This window comes from Lontra canadensis, unplaced genomic scaffold (genome assembly GCF_010015895.1).
Source record: "Lontra canadensis isolate GAN:19392208 unplaced genomic scaffold, GSC_riverotter_1.0 scaffold38, whole genome shotgun sequence".
NCBI lineage: Eukaryota > Metazoa > Chordata > Mammalia > Carnivora > Mustelidae > Lontra > Lontra canadensis.
In genome coordinates, this window is record NW_022631032.1 from 5071340 (window position 1) to 5085142 (window position 13803).

General features: G+C 48.4%; 1 protein-coding gene across 22 annotated transcripts in view; it reads right to left on the minus strand.

The window, feature by feature from the left end:
• The window catches only part of KALRN (kalirin RhoGEF kinase), a 658233-nt gene that overhangs the window by 360072 nt on the left and 284358 nt on the right, over positions 1–13803 (minus strand). For all 22 annotated transcript variants that reach the window (XM_032869462.1, XM_032869460.1, XM_032869458.1 and 19 more), the window contains exon 9: positions 11946–12176. In XM_032869462.1, the coding sequence (XP_032725353.1) occupies positions 11946–12176 (231 nt within the window). The remainder of the gene's footprint in view (positions 1–11945; positions 12177–13803) is intronic.

The window sequence follows — 13803 nt, forward strand, 5'->3', positions numbered from 1 at the left end:
AATGACAGTTATGCCTGTGAACTTGAGTGGGAAGTAGCACCCAGTGATAGCTGTCAATCTGATTCTGGCAAGATGTATCTTTAGTTTCAAAGAAGCAATTTTATACATTTGGGTTTAAAAATAAGTTATAAGGTGCTAATATAGTTGGATCCTAAAATTAACAAAATAGGGACACCAAATCCATTTGAAAAACACAAACTTAGACTTAAATGGAATTAACCTGTACATTCTTCATTTTCTTTTTTTTAAAGATTTTATTTATTTATTTGACAGAGATCACAAGTAGGCAGAGAGAGAGGAAGGGAAACAGGCTCCCTGCTGAGCAGAGGGCCCGATGCGGGACTCGATCCCAAGACCCTGGGATCATGACCTGAGCCGATGGCAGAGGCTTTAACCCACTGAGCCACCCAGGCGCCCAACCTGTACATTCTTGAAAGGGCATTTCACTGGGACGTAGTTTTTTTGGGGAGGGGATCCCTTAACCTGACATGCAAAGTCTTCTGTGGCCACCTCACCCCTTCTCAACCTCACCTCCAGTGAGTCCCCGCCTCACCCCTGAACAACCCAAAAACTGCTTCTTGCTTCCTGAGCTCTGCTCTTACTACTTTCAACTTCACTTGAAATGTCCACCTCCTTCCTCCTCCCTATCTTCGTCTCCTGGTCTCCTTCCTATTCATCCTTTAAGCACCATCTCAAAATCACTAGTTCTGGAAAGACTACTCTTTAATAACCCACCCAGGGTGGGGTGGTGTCACTCTCCCCTGATTCTGTTCCAACCACAATTACTACCTCCAGGCTTGTCTCTCCCACTAGACTCTGACCTCCTTGTGATTCCCAGACTCACAGCACAGCATGGTTTGTTACAACGTGTTGAATGGCACTCAAATCCTGCTCATCCCCACGACACAGCTTTGGGGTGAATGTGTCAGCTCCATGCTCCCCTTCTTCCCTCTGGCGTAAAGCCTCTCTCAGTCTGCACCTGGAGTTCTCCCCTTGTGTGTCTCCACTCTCTCCACTGCCCCACTTGGCAGGTGGTTAGTCCTTGGGCTTAAGAAGGAATGTGGGGTTTTCCCCACTGTATGCTACCCTTCCACCAGTCCTTCCGCACCCCCACATCCCTGCCAACATTGCTCATGCAGGAGATAGCCAATGAATGCTTACAGCCTTATACCCATGGGCAGTCAAGTACAAATGTGGTTGAGGCACCTGCCCTGCCATCTTGAGAGAAGCTGTCCCACTTTGTTCAGGAGGGGACCAGATCTGTGCCCTGTCTTTGGAAACAGAAACCCAGGACCTCTGGCCACTACAGTAGGCAGGCAGTCTTAAAAAACAACTTATAAAGCTCTTCCTCCTTTCCCATGCCCCAACTGCTCAATCAGAAATGAGTCCTTTTTAAGAACAGTCTTTTCCAAGAGAGAAGCTCACATCCTGAGCGGATGTGAGAACAGCCATTATACATAATTCCCTAATCACCCCCTGTCTTCCTCATCTAGTTGTGTTTATTCCAATAAGCACACAGTCAAGGCAGGGTACTTTTCAGGGTAGGAGACAGTCTCTTCTAGTTGCTAAGGGGAAGAGAAAAAGTCCTTTTGAAGAGAACTATTGATATTTTTTTTTCTGAACAGTGGCCATGAATGCAATTGAGTTAATGGGAGAAAATCGGGGACCTAGCTGCCTGCTGTCCTGGGACTCTTGATTTTTTTGGCTCTGCTAATGGGGTAGAATCTTATTGTTAGAGGAAACCGACAGGGTCATTCAGCCCAATGCAGGAGGCCCCTGCACTTAGATACCCACCTTCGAAGTTTTAAGTTCAGATCTAAGCTCTACCTACATATACAAGTACTTTGGGCTCCTAAAGCATCAATAAATTGTGGCCCCATCACGATCAGCGTGATGGGGCCACAATTACAGACACCATCCTTGGGATCAAGAGGAACCTGGGCTCTGGTCCCAGCTCTGCCCCTAACCAGCTGTGACCTGGCTCCTCTCTGAACCTCACTGCCTCAAATGAAAATGCCGGATCAGACCATCTCCCTGTCTTCTTCAACTCAAATATTTCATTTAAAAATTTTTTTTCATTTTCTTAATTTTTTTAAATCTTTTTTTTATTTTATTATGTTGTGCTAGTCCCCATACAGTACATGATTATCTTTTGATGTAGTGTTCATTATTTTTTTATATGGAGGGAATAGCAGCTCCCTTCCTCAGAGGAAGAGATGATTTCCTGGAAGGGTTTGCTCTCTGTTCTGCTCTGGGCCAGGGCATTGGCTCACCACCTCTGTGTTACCTCACCCTACCGCTTGGCTGCAAGTCTGAGACGCTTTCTTATTAACCCTTTCTTGTACACTGTTTCTACCACAACCACAACCAGTCCAAGCTACCATCTTTCCTCCCTCGCTCTCTAATGAGTGGATGGTAACGCCACGGTCTTCTTCTTAGACTCGTGGCATTACCATCCACTCATTAGCTGAACCTAATTCTTTTCAAAAAAATTTTTTAAAGATTTATTTATTTGAAAGAGAGAGAGCCCACGAGAGAGAGCATGAGCAGGGGGAGGGGCAGAAGGAGGAAGAGGAGAAGCAGACTTCCCACTGAGTACAGAGCCAAAGCAGGGCTGGATCCTAGGACCCCGAGATCATGACCTGAGCCAAAGGCAGACACTTAACTGACTGAGCCACCCAGGTGCCTTAGCCGGACCTATTTCCTTAAACATAAATCAATTCATGACATTCCCTTTACTAAAAACTGTACCATTTTTTCCTACCACACTTAGAAAATCCAAATGCTCTTCATAGCTTATATGGTCTGCTTTGATCTGGACCCTTTTCTTCAAACTTCTTACCCTTTTGTCCTGCTCTCTATTCAACAGCGGCTTTGGCCATTCACCCATTTTTGGGAATGCCCCCAGCTCCTTATGGTGTCAAGGACTTTGTAGATCCCATTTCACATGCCTGGAACCTCTTCTTAAACACATCCCCTGGCTTATTCCTTCAGCTTTCTGCTCAGACATTACTGGTATCACTATATGACTTATTCTATATCCACGTGTTTGTGGTCGCATTTTCTTTCTACCTCCTGAATGTAAGCTCCACGTGGACAAGGCTTTGGTTCACAGCTGGAATCTCAGAGAGCATTTGTTGAATGAATGAGTGAATGAACTCATCCCATCTGATCTGAGAACTTCCTGTGTGATTAACGGAAATGGAGACAATTTACGAACACATGTGGAATCAGAATCCCAACTCTCTGATTCCCTCATCTGGCTCCCTCCGATCAATCCTCTTATTTGAGACAGGTTACTAAGCCTGTGTCATAGTTTGATCCACAGGAAAACGAGCCACAAGTTTTTATTGTTTTAAGTAAACTGAAGAACTCCTCGCTCGCTCACAGGAACCTCCCCCAGCCCGCAGCCTCCTAGCTCCTCAGAAAACCATTATCCTGAGACCAATGAAAAAGAGCACACACACAATCAGCTGTCTACAACACGTTTTGTTCTGTGAAAGGCTCCAGTACACACAGTGTGTGAGCGTACCCCAGACACTTCAGCACAGCATGATTTCTCTTTCCTGCAATAGCACAGTGAATGCTAGTCCCGAAGAGGAGTGACTCACACAATGCCAGCACCACCCGCTCCTGTTGCCTGAGCCTGGAGAGCTTGTAGGTGCCACCTGAAATGCCCAATTATCAGCAAGTCATTTTCTGCCCCTTCTTTGGTATAATTATGATCAAAATAAATGTCTTGCTACAGCAGGAGACGCCATCATTTTTCCATGAAGCATCAGCTGAAACTCATTAGCAGGTGTCTGTTCTCCTCCTGAGAATTGTGGTCCCTTCACCTGACAGATCAATGCTGGGGAGAAGCTGGCCTGCACACCCGAAGCCCCAAAGTTTCAGCTTCCTCCACTCTGTCACTTTAAAGTTCTTATGCATCACCTGGGGTTCTTTTTAAAACATAGGTGAGGAGGTTCAGGACAAACCACCCCCACTGCCCTGTGGAATGTGTCACTTTGGCACGTGGATTATTTTGTGCTGAAGGCACTTGAGCCCCTGTGGCCTCAAGAGAAAATTTGTATCCTCCCTTAACTACTCAGAAGAATCTAAATTGCAGGTCTTTCCCAGAATAAGGGTTATTAGCAAAGATAAATTTTATCTGAGTAACCCATCTGTATGGCAGGGCAAACATCTAATTACCAAACATCTGCTCTTCTTCTGGCCCTATGAAGCGCATTCCCTTCCTCTGGAATCCCAGACCCCTAACCCCTTCTCCTTAATTCAGAATGACATATATACCTCATTTTGCCTGTCTTCGGAATTTCCATGTCTTTATGGATTCCCCATATGCATGCCTACTAAATTTTATTTTGCCCTGTTAATCTGTCTTGTATCAATTTGATCCTTAGTTCAGCTAGAAGAGGAGACAGCAATTCTTGCCCCCGTAAGAAGGGGCAGAATATTCTTGCTCCCTGATGATACGCACCACCTTACTCACAGATTCTGGATCAAAAAGGGCTAGATAAGCTGTGCTTATAACAAGTTCCCCATCCTGAGCAGATGATTTTAATGCCAGGGGTTCAAGGACCGCACTTTGAAAAATGTAGTTCCACATTTGCACCTGATGCCTCCCTTGTTTTCTCAAATCTACCCTTGCCTCATTCCCTAGTTCCCGCTCTCTGGCCACAGGAATACTGTGGCTCCCAGGAGCTTCCTGCTCCCAGGAGCTTCCTGCTCCAACTTGACTTTCCACCTGCACCAAAACACCTCAGACCTTCACTCTGAGTGTGTTTCCTCAGTTCACATCTTTGATTAGTTCCCCAATGGTGACACAATGTGAGTCTTTTCTTCTTTAGCCTGGTATCCAAGGCTTCCAAAATAGTGTATTGAGGTCAAGGACAGGTTGAGAATAGGGGTTATCAGAAAGAAGTGACCCTGGATGGGAGTTGTTTTCTCAATCTTTAACATAATAAGAGAAAAAGTATTGAGGACATTAAAAGTATTTAAAATGTCTGTGGATGGAGAAAGCCCTGAGGCTCAGTGACCCCTGGGAGGGGACTTCTTCTCACTGCCTCCCAGGCCCCAGTAGCCTTGGAGCCCTGCAGGGTGGAGGCACCGAGGTCCTTCCTTAGAAGGTGCTCTCCATGGAATGACTACTCTTCAATCAGAGAAGAGTTTGCATTCAGAAAATCAAAGTAAGCACCAAGGCACAGACTGTGGTAGGGAAGGGTGGAAAGGAAGGCAGAAAGTAGGGCAAAGAGGATGCAGGGTTAGAGGTTTGGGGTGAAGAGTATAGAATGCGAAGGGTACTAGAAACCCAAGCAGTTCATAGGCAGGAGGGTCTGAGCATGTCTGAGGCAGGCCTCTAGCGCTGACTCCCCAACCTTGCCAATTCTAGGTAGGGATTACTCAGAGAAGGCGGAAACAGACCCTACAGTGCCAGCCTCCTATGGTGGAGTGATAGAAGGCTCCCTACAAGACCAGCAGCATCAGAGATGCTAACGTTGAGGAAGTTTCCTTACCTTCACTGCAATCAGAAAGCAACTGTGATGCGCAGAACCCTTTCTCCCCTCTCTCCCCTCCCTATCGCCCCCAGTGCAGCTGAGCCTCAACCCTGCTTTCTTTCTGGGTATTCACGCTGCCCAAAGAATCACCTATCATCTACTTAAATGTATTTCGATGGATTATGACCATGAAATAACTTACCCAAAAACTGTACTACTCCTAAACACTAGCATGGGCAAATGGATAGGATTCAAGACACATTCTACAAAGAAAAACATCAGCAACGCTGAGTCAAGATTGTGAAAAACAAATGAGGACGGGTAATGTCTGTTCTGGGGAAATCTGTATCAAAGATAGATGACTACAGAAGGCAATTTTATTATGATGCAACTAATGGGGAAGAGTGGGTATGAGTATCACTTGTTTTGTCACCTGTGGGTCTTATTGGATGAATCTCAGCTATGGGTTACATGACCTTGGGCAAGTCTCATACTCTGGGACCAAGTAATCTACCAGGGCCCTTTGAGCAATGACATCCCATCACTAACTTACAAACCCCTCAAGGGCAGAACAATATTGTTCTATATTTCTGCATTCCCATCACCTAGCGTGATGTCCATGGCATAGCAGAAAGACTAAAAACAGGACCCAGATGTAAGACGCACTTGCATTTGAATTCTCACTCAGCTATGTGACCTTAGGCAAGTTTCTTTAACCTTTCTATGCCTCAATATTCTCACCAGTAAGATAGGAGCCAAACTATCACCTGCCTCCCAGGGAAGATTAAATAAGAAAAAGCAAGTGAAGAGATTAGATGTTCAATCATAGGTACTCAGAAAGATGATGAATCCTGAGCTTTGAACCACACAATCTTTTATAGGCACGTTTAATTCCAGTAACAAAATCTCAGGGTTGGAATCCAACCCTCTCTCTGATATTTGGATCCTCTCTGCCACATACCCAATAAGCAAGCAGTTGGCATTTCAAATTTTGCAGGTGTTTCTCCCTTGTGTGTGTTCCCTGATCTCTCTGGGACTACACCCAGAGCACTCTCCTTCTTTGCTTTAATCCTTTCTTATAAAAAGGGTTCATCTCTAGACCCATCATCATTCTGGTCACTTTTTTCTAACTAATCATTCCATGTGCAACCCAAAGCGCTCATCTTTTATTATGCAAAGCTATCAGTTGGATCATACAATGTCCAGACTGGTTTAGTATGATTAAGGGGGCACAGTCACTGGAGCTAGTAAAAGACTGAATCTCTGCAGTTTGAAAAAATTACTCTCAAACCCTTTTTACATATTCTTTGTCAGGCAGGAGCTGACATAGTAAAACCTATAATTCTCCATGTGAGGCTCCAGAAAAACTGATAGAAACAGGTGAGATTCATTTGTAGGACAGGAACTATGGACTTTAATATTAATACAGTCATTCAGAAGGGAAAGTCATTGAGCCTGAGAAATTCTGCCATCACTGCCCTTTCCTAGCTCACCTGACTGGACTGCTTATAAGGCATTGTTTTTAAGGAAGGGCCTTGGAGCCTCAAACATCACTGTCCTATCCATACCACCAAGACCACTCCTCACCCTTCCTGCCTTACCTCCCCCCACTGCTCTGCCAAGAGTGGGCATCCAGTTAGACTCTCCCTTCCCTGTCCCCTGGCTGTCGCTTAGCCCTCTGCTTCCTGGCCTTCCCTGGGAACACCAACTCTATTTCCTCTGCCTGAGCTCCAAGAACCACTGCCATCCCACTCCAACCAAAAGGATCATTCCCTGCTTTGACTCTACTGGCCCATTGTTATTTTGCTTCTTTGGCCCTGAACCCGGACAGCCGTATGCCATTCATTCATCCTTCAGTGTATGTCTTCTCTCAAGTGAGGGACCTAACTCCCAGCACAGGGCCTTGCATACAGGAGGTGTACTAAAACATTTAATCAGTTTGTTCTTGTAAAAAACAGAGGGAGAAGATAAAGAGAGGAAGGCAAAACAAGATGGCCTGCAGAGAGTATTCAAAAAACCGTTACTCTAGCTAGGGAAAAAATGGAATGGAAACCGTATCTGTAAGAAAGATCAAGAATCTACCTACTCCTTCTTCTTCTCAGTAGGAAGTCAGGTTATCTGGGCTAGGAAGCAGTTCCTCACATTCTGGGAACACACAGGAGTTAGGGGAAGATAAGAGACAGAAGTGGAGATAGGCTGATGTTGTCATGGGGTGCCTGTTTGGCTCTTGCTTGGTGCTAACCCATTCTAAATAGGAATAACAGTAGCACTGAAAATTATTCCACTAGTGATACAAAAGCAGGTGTGCCCCATCCACATTTTCTGCTGCTCCATGAACCCCAGTTCCAGTTTGATCCTTAGAGACTGATTTCCTCTGCCTTTAAGCCCAGCAGGGAAGAGAAACCTGAGCACATCTGTTGGTATTGAATCAAGGGAGAGCAGCCACAAGGGTGATGTGCCAGGCCAATTCTGACCGCAGAGGTTTCAATGGTATCTCTTTGTCACTCGTGTTTATCCTTGGTTTTCATCTTCTTGCTTTACTCTGCTTTGGGCCCTTAATGGGCAAAATATTCCTACTTGGGCAAAAACCATGCCCAGAATTGGCTACGCGGCAAGCAGGCAGGCAGGCAGAGGGTGGCATTCCTGTCTCTTTGTCTTCTGTCCCTCCCTCTCCTTCCTCTTTCTCTTTCTCCTCCCATCCCAAGGATGTCAGTTTCTCTGCTCTCCATCTTCAAATCTCTCTCCCTTCCTTCCTCTGTCCCCGTTGGCTATCTGTCTCCCTCCTTTCCCTGTTTTGGGCTATGTGCACGTGTCGGTCTGTCTTTCCCCTCTCTATGGAAGCATGAATGTGTGCTTCCTGTCTCCCTCCCTGCTCTCCTTCTCTGTCTACCTGGTTCCTCTCTTGTGTGTCTTTTCTCTAGGCTACCTGGACTGGGAGCCAGAAGACTCAGTTTCCAGTCTGGGCACTACATTAACGAGCTGCATGGTCGCAGCCACGTTATTTCACATCTCTAGACCTCAAGTTCTTCCATCACAGTGCAGGTTAGATTAGATGGTCTTTCAGGTCTCTGACAGCTCTGAGGTTTGATCACTGAATGAAACAGAACCTGGCAGACCCCCAAAGCAATCACTATTTTCCAAACAGGAGAATCATGCTGGGGTCCCAACAGCACGAGCACCAGGGGGCGCCCAAGTCCCACTCAGAGGATGGGGCTGCTGAACCAGACCACACTAATGGAGGCCTCCCTTTCTGCTACGCCGCCAGGGTGCTGAGCCTTGTCCTGGTCTCTCATTCAGTCCACTGGGATAGGTACTATGATCATTCCAGAAGCACCAGAGGTGGAATCCCTTGCCCAGTCCTGCAGCCAAGACTTGATAACAGGATTTATGCCCTGGGTTCTGACCACAGAGCCAGTGTTCCTGGGCAGAATCCTGTATTCCAGCCATGGACGCTCGCTCACCAGCTCTCCACTGAGGCTGCTGAGTCAACACCTCTGGACCCCAAATGTGCTCAAGAATCTTGGGCCCAGACCATACAGATCAGTCGATTCTCTCCTCCCTCCAGACCCCAACTCTGACTTCTTGTGCCTCGGCCTACAACTGTTCCATCACTACTCTACCGCCCTGCATACTGATGGCACATTCCGCTTGAACTGTTCTTTATAGTTTCACATGCGGATGTCTTGTTCTAACAAACCAGGCATCTTGCCAGAGTGTCACACAGTGCGGTTCCAGGCCCAGGGCAGAAGACAGAGCTTTCCAAAGAACTGATGAGCGCCAGCAGACTTCCTGAGCCCTGAGGCCATGTCCCTGTATCCTCCACCTTGTCTGTAAATACCTGGGAGCCTCGAGACGCTCCCATCAGCATCCCTGCAGGCAGACTGCAACTACACATGAGCAATTACCACACAGGCCATGGGGGAAGGCTGTCAGTGGTGTCCACCCCACAGATGCAGGAACTGGGGGTCTTCTGATCATAATTCCAGCTCAAGTCAGCAAATATAAAGAGAATCCCAGCTTCATGGCAGATAGAGTCAAGAGTTGGGAGGTGCACAGAGAAGCGGCAGCCATGGTTTCTACTCTTCAGGAGATAGAGAATCAATGAGATGAAACATGCAAAATAAAAATGATAAGTATATAATGTTTCAGTCAGGAGTTGGAGTCAGGAGAGCCAAGTCCAAGTCTTTCACCCTAACTGTTGAGTGCCTCACATCCCGAAGACCTCTGATGCACCAGCTCAGACACCTTCTGGGCACCAATGACTGACTAGGAATAAGCCAAGCACTGGAGACCCACCAGTGGATTCAGCAGCCCTTGCTTCTCCACACTCACCTGTGCTCCTCTGGGCCAGTGTCACTGACACAGGGAGTGGGAGCCTGTGTGTGACAACGGGAGAATGAAGTTATAGACTCACACATCCAGAAGAGAACAATGGAATTACCATCCTAGGGATAAACCCATCACATCTGAACCCATCACATCAACCTCATAACCTTCTACTTGCTTTTCCTCAGTGCCAACAATATGATCGGTATGGTGGAGATGAATTGATAGCATCTCAATTCCAGAAATACTCTCATTTTTTAATTAACATACAATGTGTTATTTGCCCCAGGGGTACAGGTCTGTGATTCATTAGGCTTACACACTTCACAGCACTCACCATAGCATATACCCTCCTCAATGTCCACCACCCAGGAAATACTCTCATTTATAAGAGCATGACATAGAACGGCCCCAGGTGTAGCTTTTACTATTTTTTCTTCCTAGTTTCTGTGTGGATGTCGTGGTGGCCACAGAAAAGTCTGGATGTCACCTCCCTGCTAGGGAGGCCTTTTGCCCACCCCTCTCGCAGCCCCTCTGCCCTCTCTCCAGTGCCCATCCTGGGGCAACAGCCACAGAACCAGTGGAAGGGCAAGGAGCACACCAAGGACACAGTACAACCTGCAGCCGGGTTCCCTCCATGAGTCACTCCATATTCCCTAAAATAGTCACAGGCCCGTGTGTGCCTCCAGAGGCTGGCACCTCACTCCGTCTCAATCACAGATGGACTCCGTGCTCCCCTCTGCCCCGGGATAATGTATTTATCTGGAGAGTTCCAGATGGCACGAGTAGGCAACTGATTCATTTGCTTGTCCATTTCTGGCAGGCCCCACGAGGGTTTGGGAACCGGGGCCAGCACATAAATGCCCTTATGTGCCCTGAGCCTCTCTCCTGAGGCTCAGGTGTTGCCTCTGATGACTCAGTCACTTGCCCCAGCCTGGGGCAGCAGGGGTGCCTGCAACAAAGCTGGGCAGCCCAAGACTTAGAAACGCTCCTGAAGGTCTGTGTACTCCCAGGACTGGTTGCCCAGCAAACCCCTTCCCAGAGGGTGTCACAGCCAGTGACAGGATGCCCTGCTCTCCCTCCCCCCTCCCTCTGTCTCAGGGCACCCAGCACTGGGGCCCCTCCCAACAGCAGCTGCGAAGGGGACCACACTTCAAAGACTTGTCCCGCTGGCTCTTGTGTTCCCTGTGTATTTCAATACACTTTTTGATTACAACTGGCCGAGTCCACAGAGGGTAGAGGAGTGTGAAATGTTACTTTATATGTACAAACTTGAAATTATGCGCTGGCCACAATAAGGTCTGATAGCTTGAGTGCCCCCACCCTTGCCTGTCACAGTGAAATCAGCAGGGAGGTGATGTTAGGTCCCAACTTCAGTCTCTGGCTCCCAACCAGCTCCCCATGCCCCAGAATACCCATACCAGAACAAAGCTCCCAGGGGGTCCCCAAAGAGACAGAGAAAGTACTAGGGGAAAAGAATGGGCTATTTCATTCAAAAGGGTATTCATGGCAAGGCTTTCCTTTCATGGTTAAAACATAACCATTTCTTTATCATTCATGGTAAAGGGAAAAGCTACGACTGGTGTAATAATGCAAAAAGACAGATTAAGCCAGAAATAACCTCTAATCATTAAGAGCCCATGTTTTTAATCTTGTTTGCCAAGTAAGACCTGGCCGAAGAATCCCCTGAAGGTCCTGTACCCCAACCACACCCCAGCTTCAGCAGACCACAAGCATCCTTGATGGAGAAGTGAGCTCATTGTGCGTGGTCCAACTCTGACAGTGCTCAAATACCACCCCCCTGCACCCCTACCCTGGACTCATCTAGAAAGCTCCTGCCCGAGTGAGGGTCAAACTCTCCCACAAGGAAAACCAGCCATGCAACCAGAAGGAAGCGCTTTGTCTCCCCTTCCCTACCCCAGAGAGGTCGCCGGCCCATGGGAGGGGGGCTCCTTAGGCAGGAAGTCCAGAGGGTACCGTGTGGGGTGGGGTGGGGGCCAGCTGGGGCTGAATGGCCCCCTTCCCCCAGGCAGCAGGGGTTCCCAGACCTGATCCCCCCAGGTCAGGGCCTTAGGGTCAGGGCCTCAGGCTATCTGCCTGCCGGGGGTGGGGTGGGGGCATTACCTGCTGCACGTCCTGCTGGAAGACGCAGAGTTGCAGCCGCTGGTGGAGCCGCACCTTGCGGTGCTGCCAGATGCTCTCGAGCCGCCGCTGGTGGTGCAGCACCTCATGCACCACATCCAGCACCTGGTGTACCGCCTTGGAGTAGTTGGCCGTGGCTGTGAGGGACTCAGAGTTCCCGGGGCTCAGGGGCCGCTGCAGCACATCCAGCAGGGCTTTGCCATCCTGGCTGACCTGCAAGAGGGAGAGGTCAAATCGAGGGAAGCTAGGAGCGGGCAGGGGCCCAGGGCGATGGGGAGGGTCAGCTGGCTGGGGGGCTCCCTCGCGGGAACCCAGAATCCCAGGACACTGGAGGCATGCACCAGCTGGAGAGGCCCAGTGCTCAGCCCGCAGCCTGGAGGAGGGCAGAGCACCCGAATACTGGGATAGGGGCTGCTCAGTCAGTGTCTTCCTCCACCCTTGCACTGGGCAGGGTCTCCCTCTGCCTTGATCCTCAGTCCCCAGCACTCAGAACAGAGCCTGGGCCATCGCATGTGGTACATCTTTTGACTGATCTGCTGGGTAGGTCAAGTGGTAGAACTTCAGTTCAGAAATGAAGCAAAATATAAGTTAATGCCATAAACCTCTCTCCCTCTTTCTTCTTCATCTCCTCGACCTAGCTCTGAACATCTTAATGTGTGACTGGAGGCAAGTTACTTAACTTCTCTGGGCCTCAGTTTCCTGAGGGGATAGAAATAGGGAAAAGAGGGATAGAATGGGGACAACCTCACGGAGTTGTGCTGAGGACTGAGCGAGTTGACACAGGGAGTGTTCAGGACAGGGTCAGGAAGGGAGGACTGGCTCCTAATTCTGTTTTCACCATCAGCATCTCTATCGGCACCGTTTCTCTCTCCTGTCTTCCCGACTTCCTCCTCATTTTCTTTTATATTTACCCTTCTTTTGCTCTCCTTCTATACAACTTCTCTGATTTCTGCTGACAGTGGTAATATCCCCTTTCCAGAATATGCAGGGTTAAGACTATAGACCCAATACTCATGCTCATATGCTTCCCAACATCCACCCTCAGTGCTGAGACCTGTGGGGCTGACAGCCCCTGTCATTCTTTATTGGAATCTGGGTACAATAACAGGCACCCGTATTTCTGGAAAGAGGCATCATCTGATCAACACCTGTGGCTCTCCAGTGCTGGCCGAGGACATAGTAGACCATACATCTTTTCAGTTTAAACCAGTGGTGACCAGGGACTGTAAGGCCCTAAATTGATTTGGTTAATGATTAAATCAAAGTTGGTTTGGAGTTGAAACGGTCTTTCCCTTCTAGCAAGGTGGGGAAGTAAGCGTGCTCCTACCTCCTGCCTTATAATGATGAATGAGGAGCTGTTTGCTGTGCTCCAGCCTCCCTCCGCCCCACCCTCACGTCCGATGATAGCTTGCTAAGGGTTCGGCAACACACAGGCATCTGTTACCCCCTGTTCATGGGGCAACAGAAACGGTGTGGGGCTGGGAGGGCAGGTGACTAAGAGGAACACTAGGCCGAGAGTACTATAGTTGAGACAGAAGAGGAAGCCTGGCTGGAAGCATACAGCTGGCTAAATGACCACCTCTACCCACATGCCAGCCTCCAGAAATGCACTGCCAGGGGACGCGAAGAGCAAGGGCTTCATCAGTGATACAAAGGTAACACCCTCCAGAGATGTGAGTAAGACAAACAGCCTGTGGCCAAACCCAGGAGAGCTCTACTCAGGGAACTCCGAGCAGATGGGCTCTTTGGCACCGTGCTATGTCCAGGTCCAGAGTGCTTAGAGATGAAGGCCAAGTCCTAAAATCCAAGTCAACAGAGCTCTAGCTCTCTGCCTCAGTCT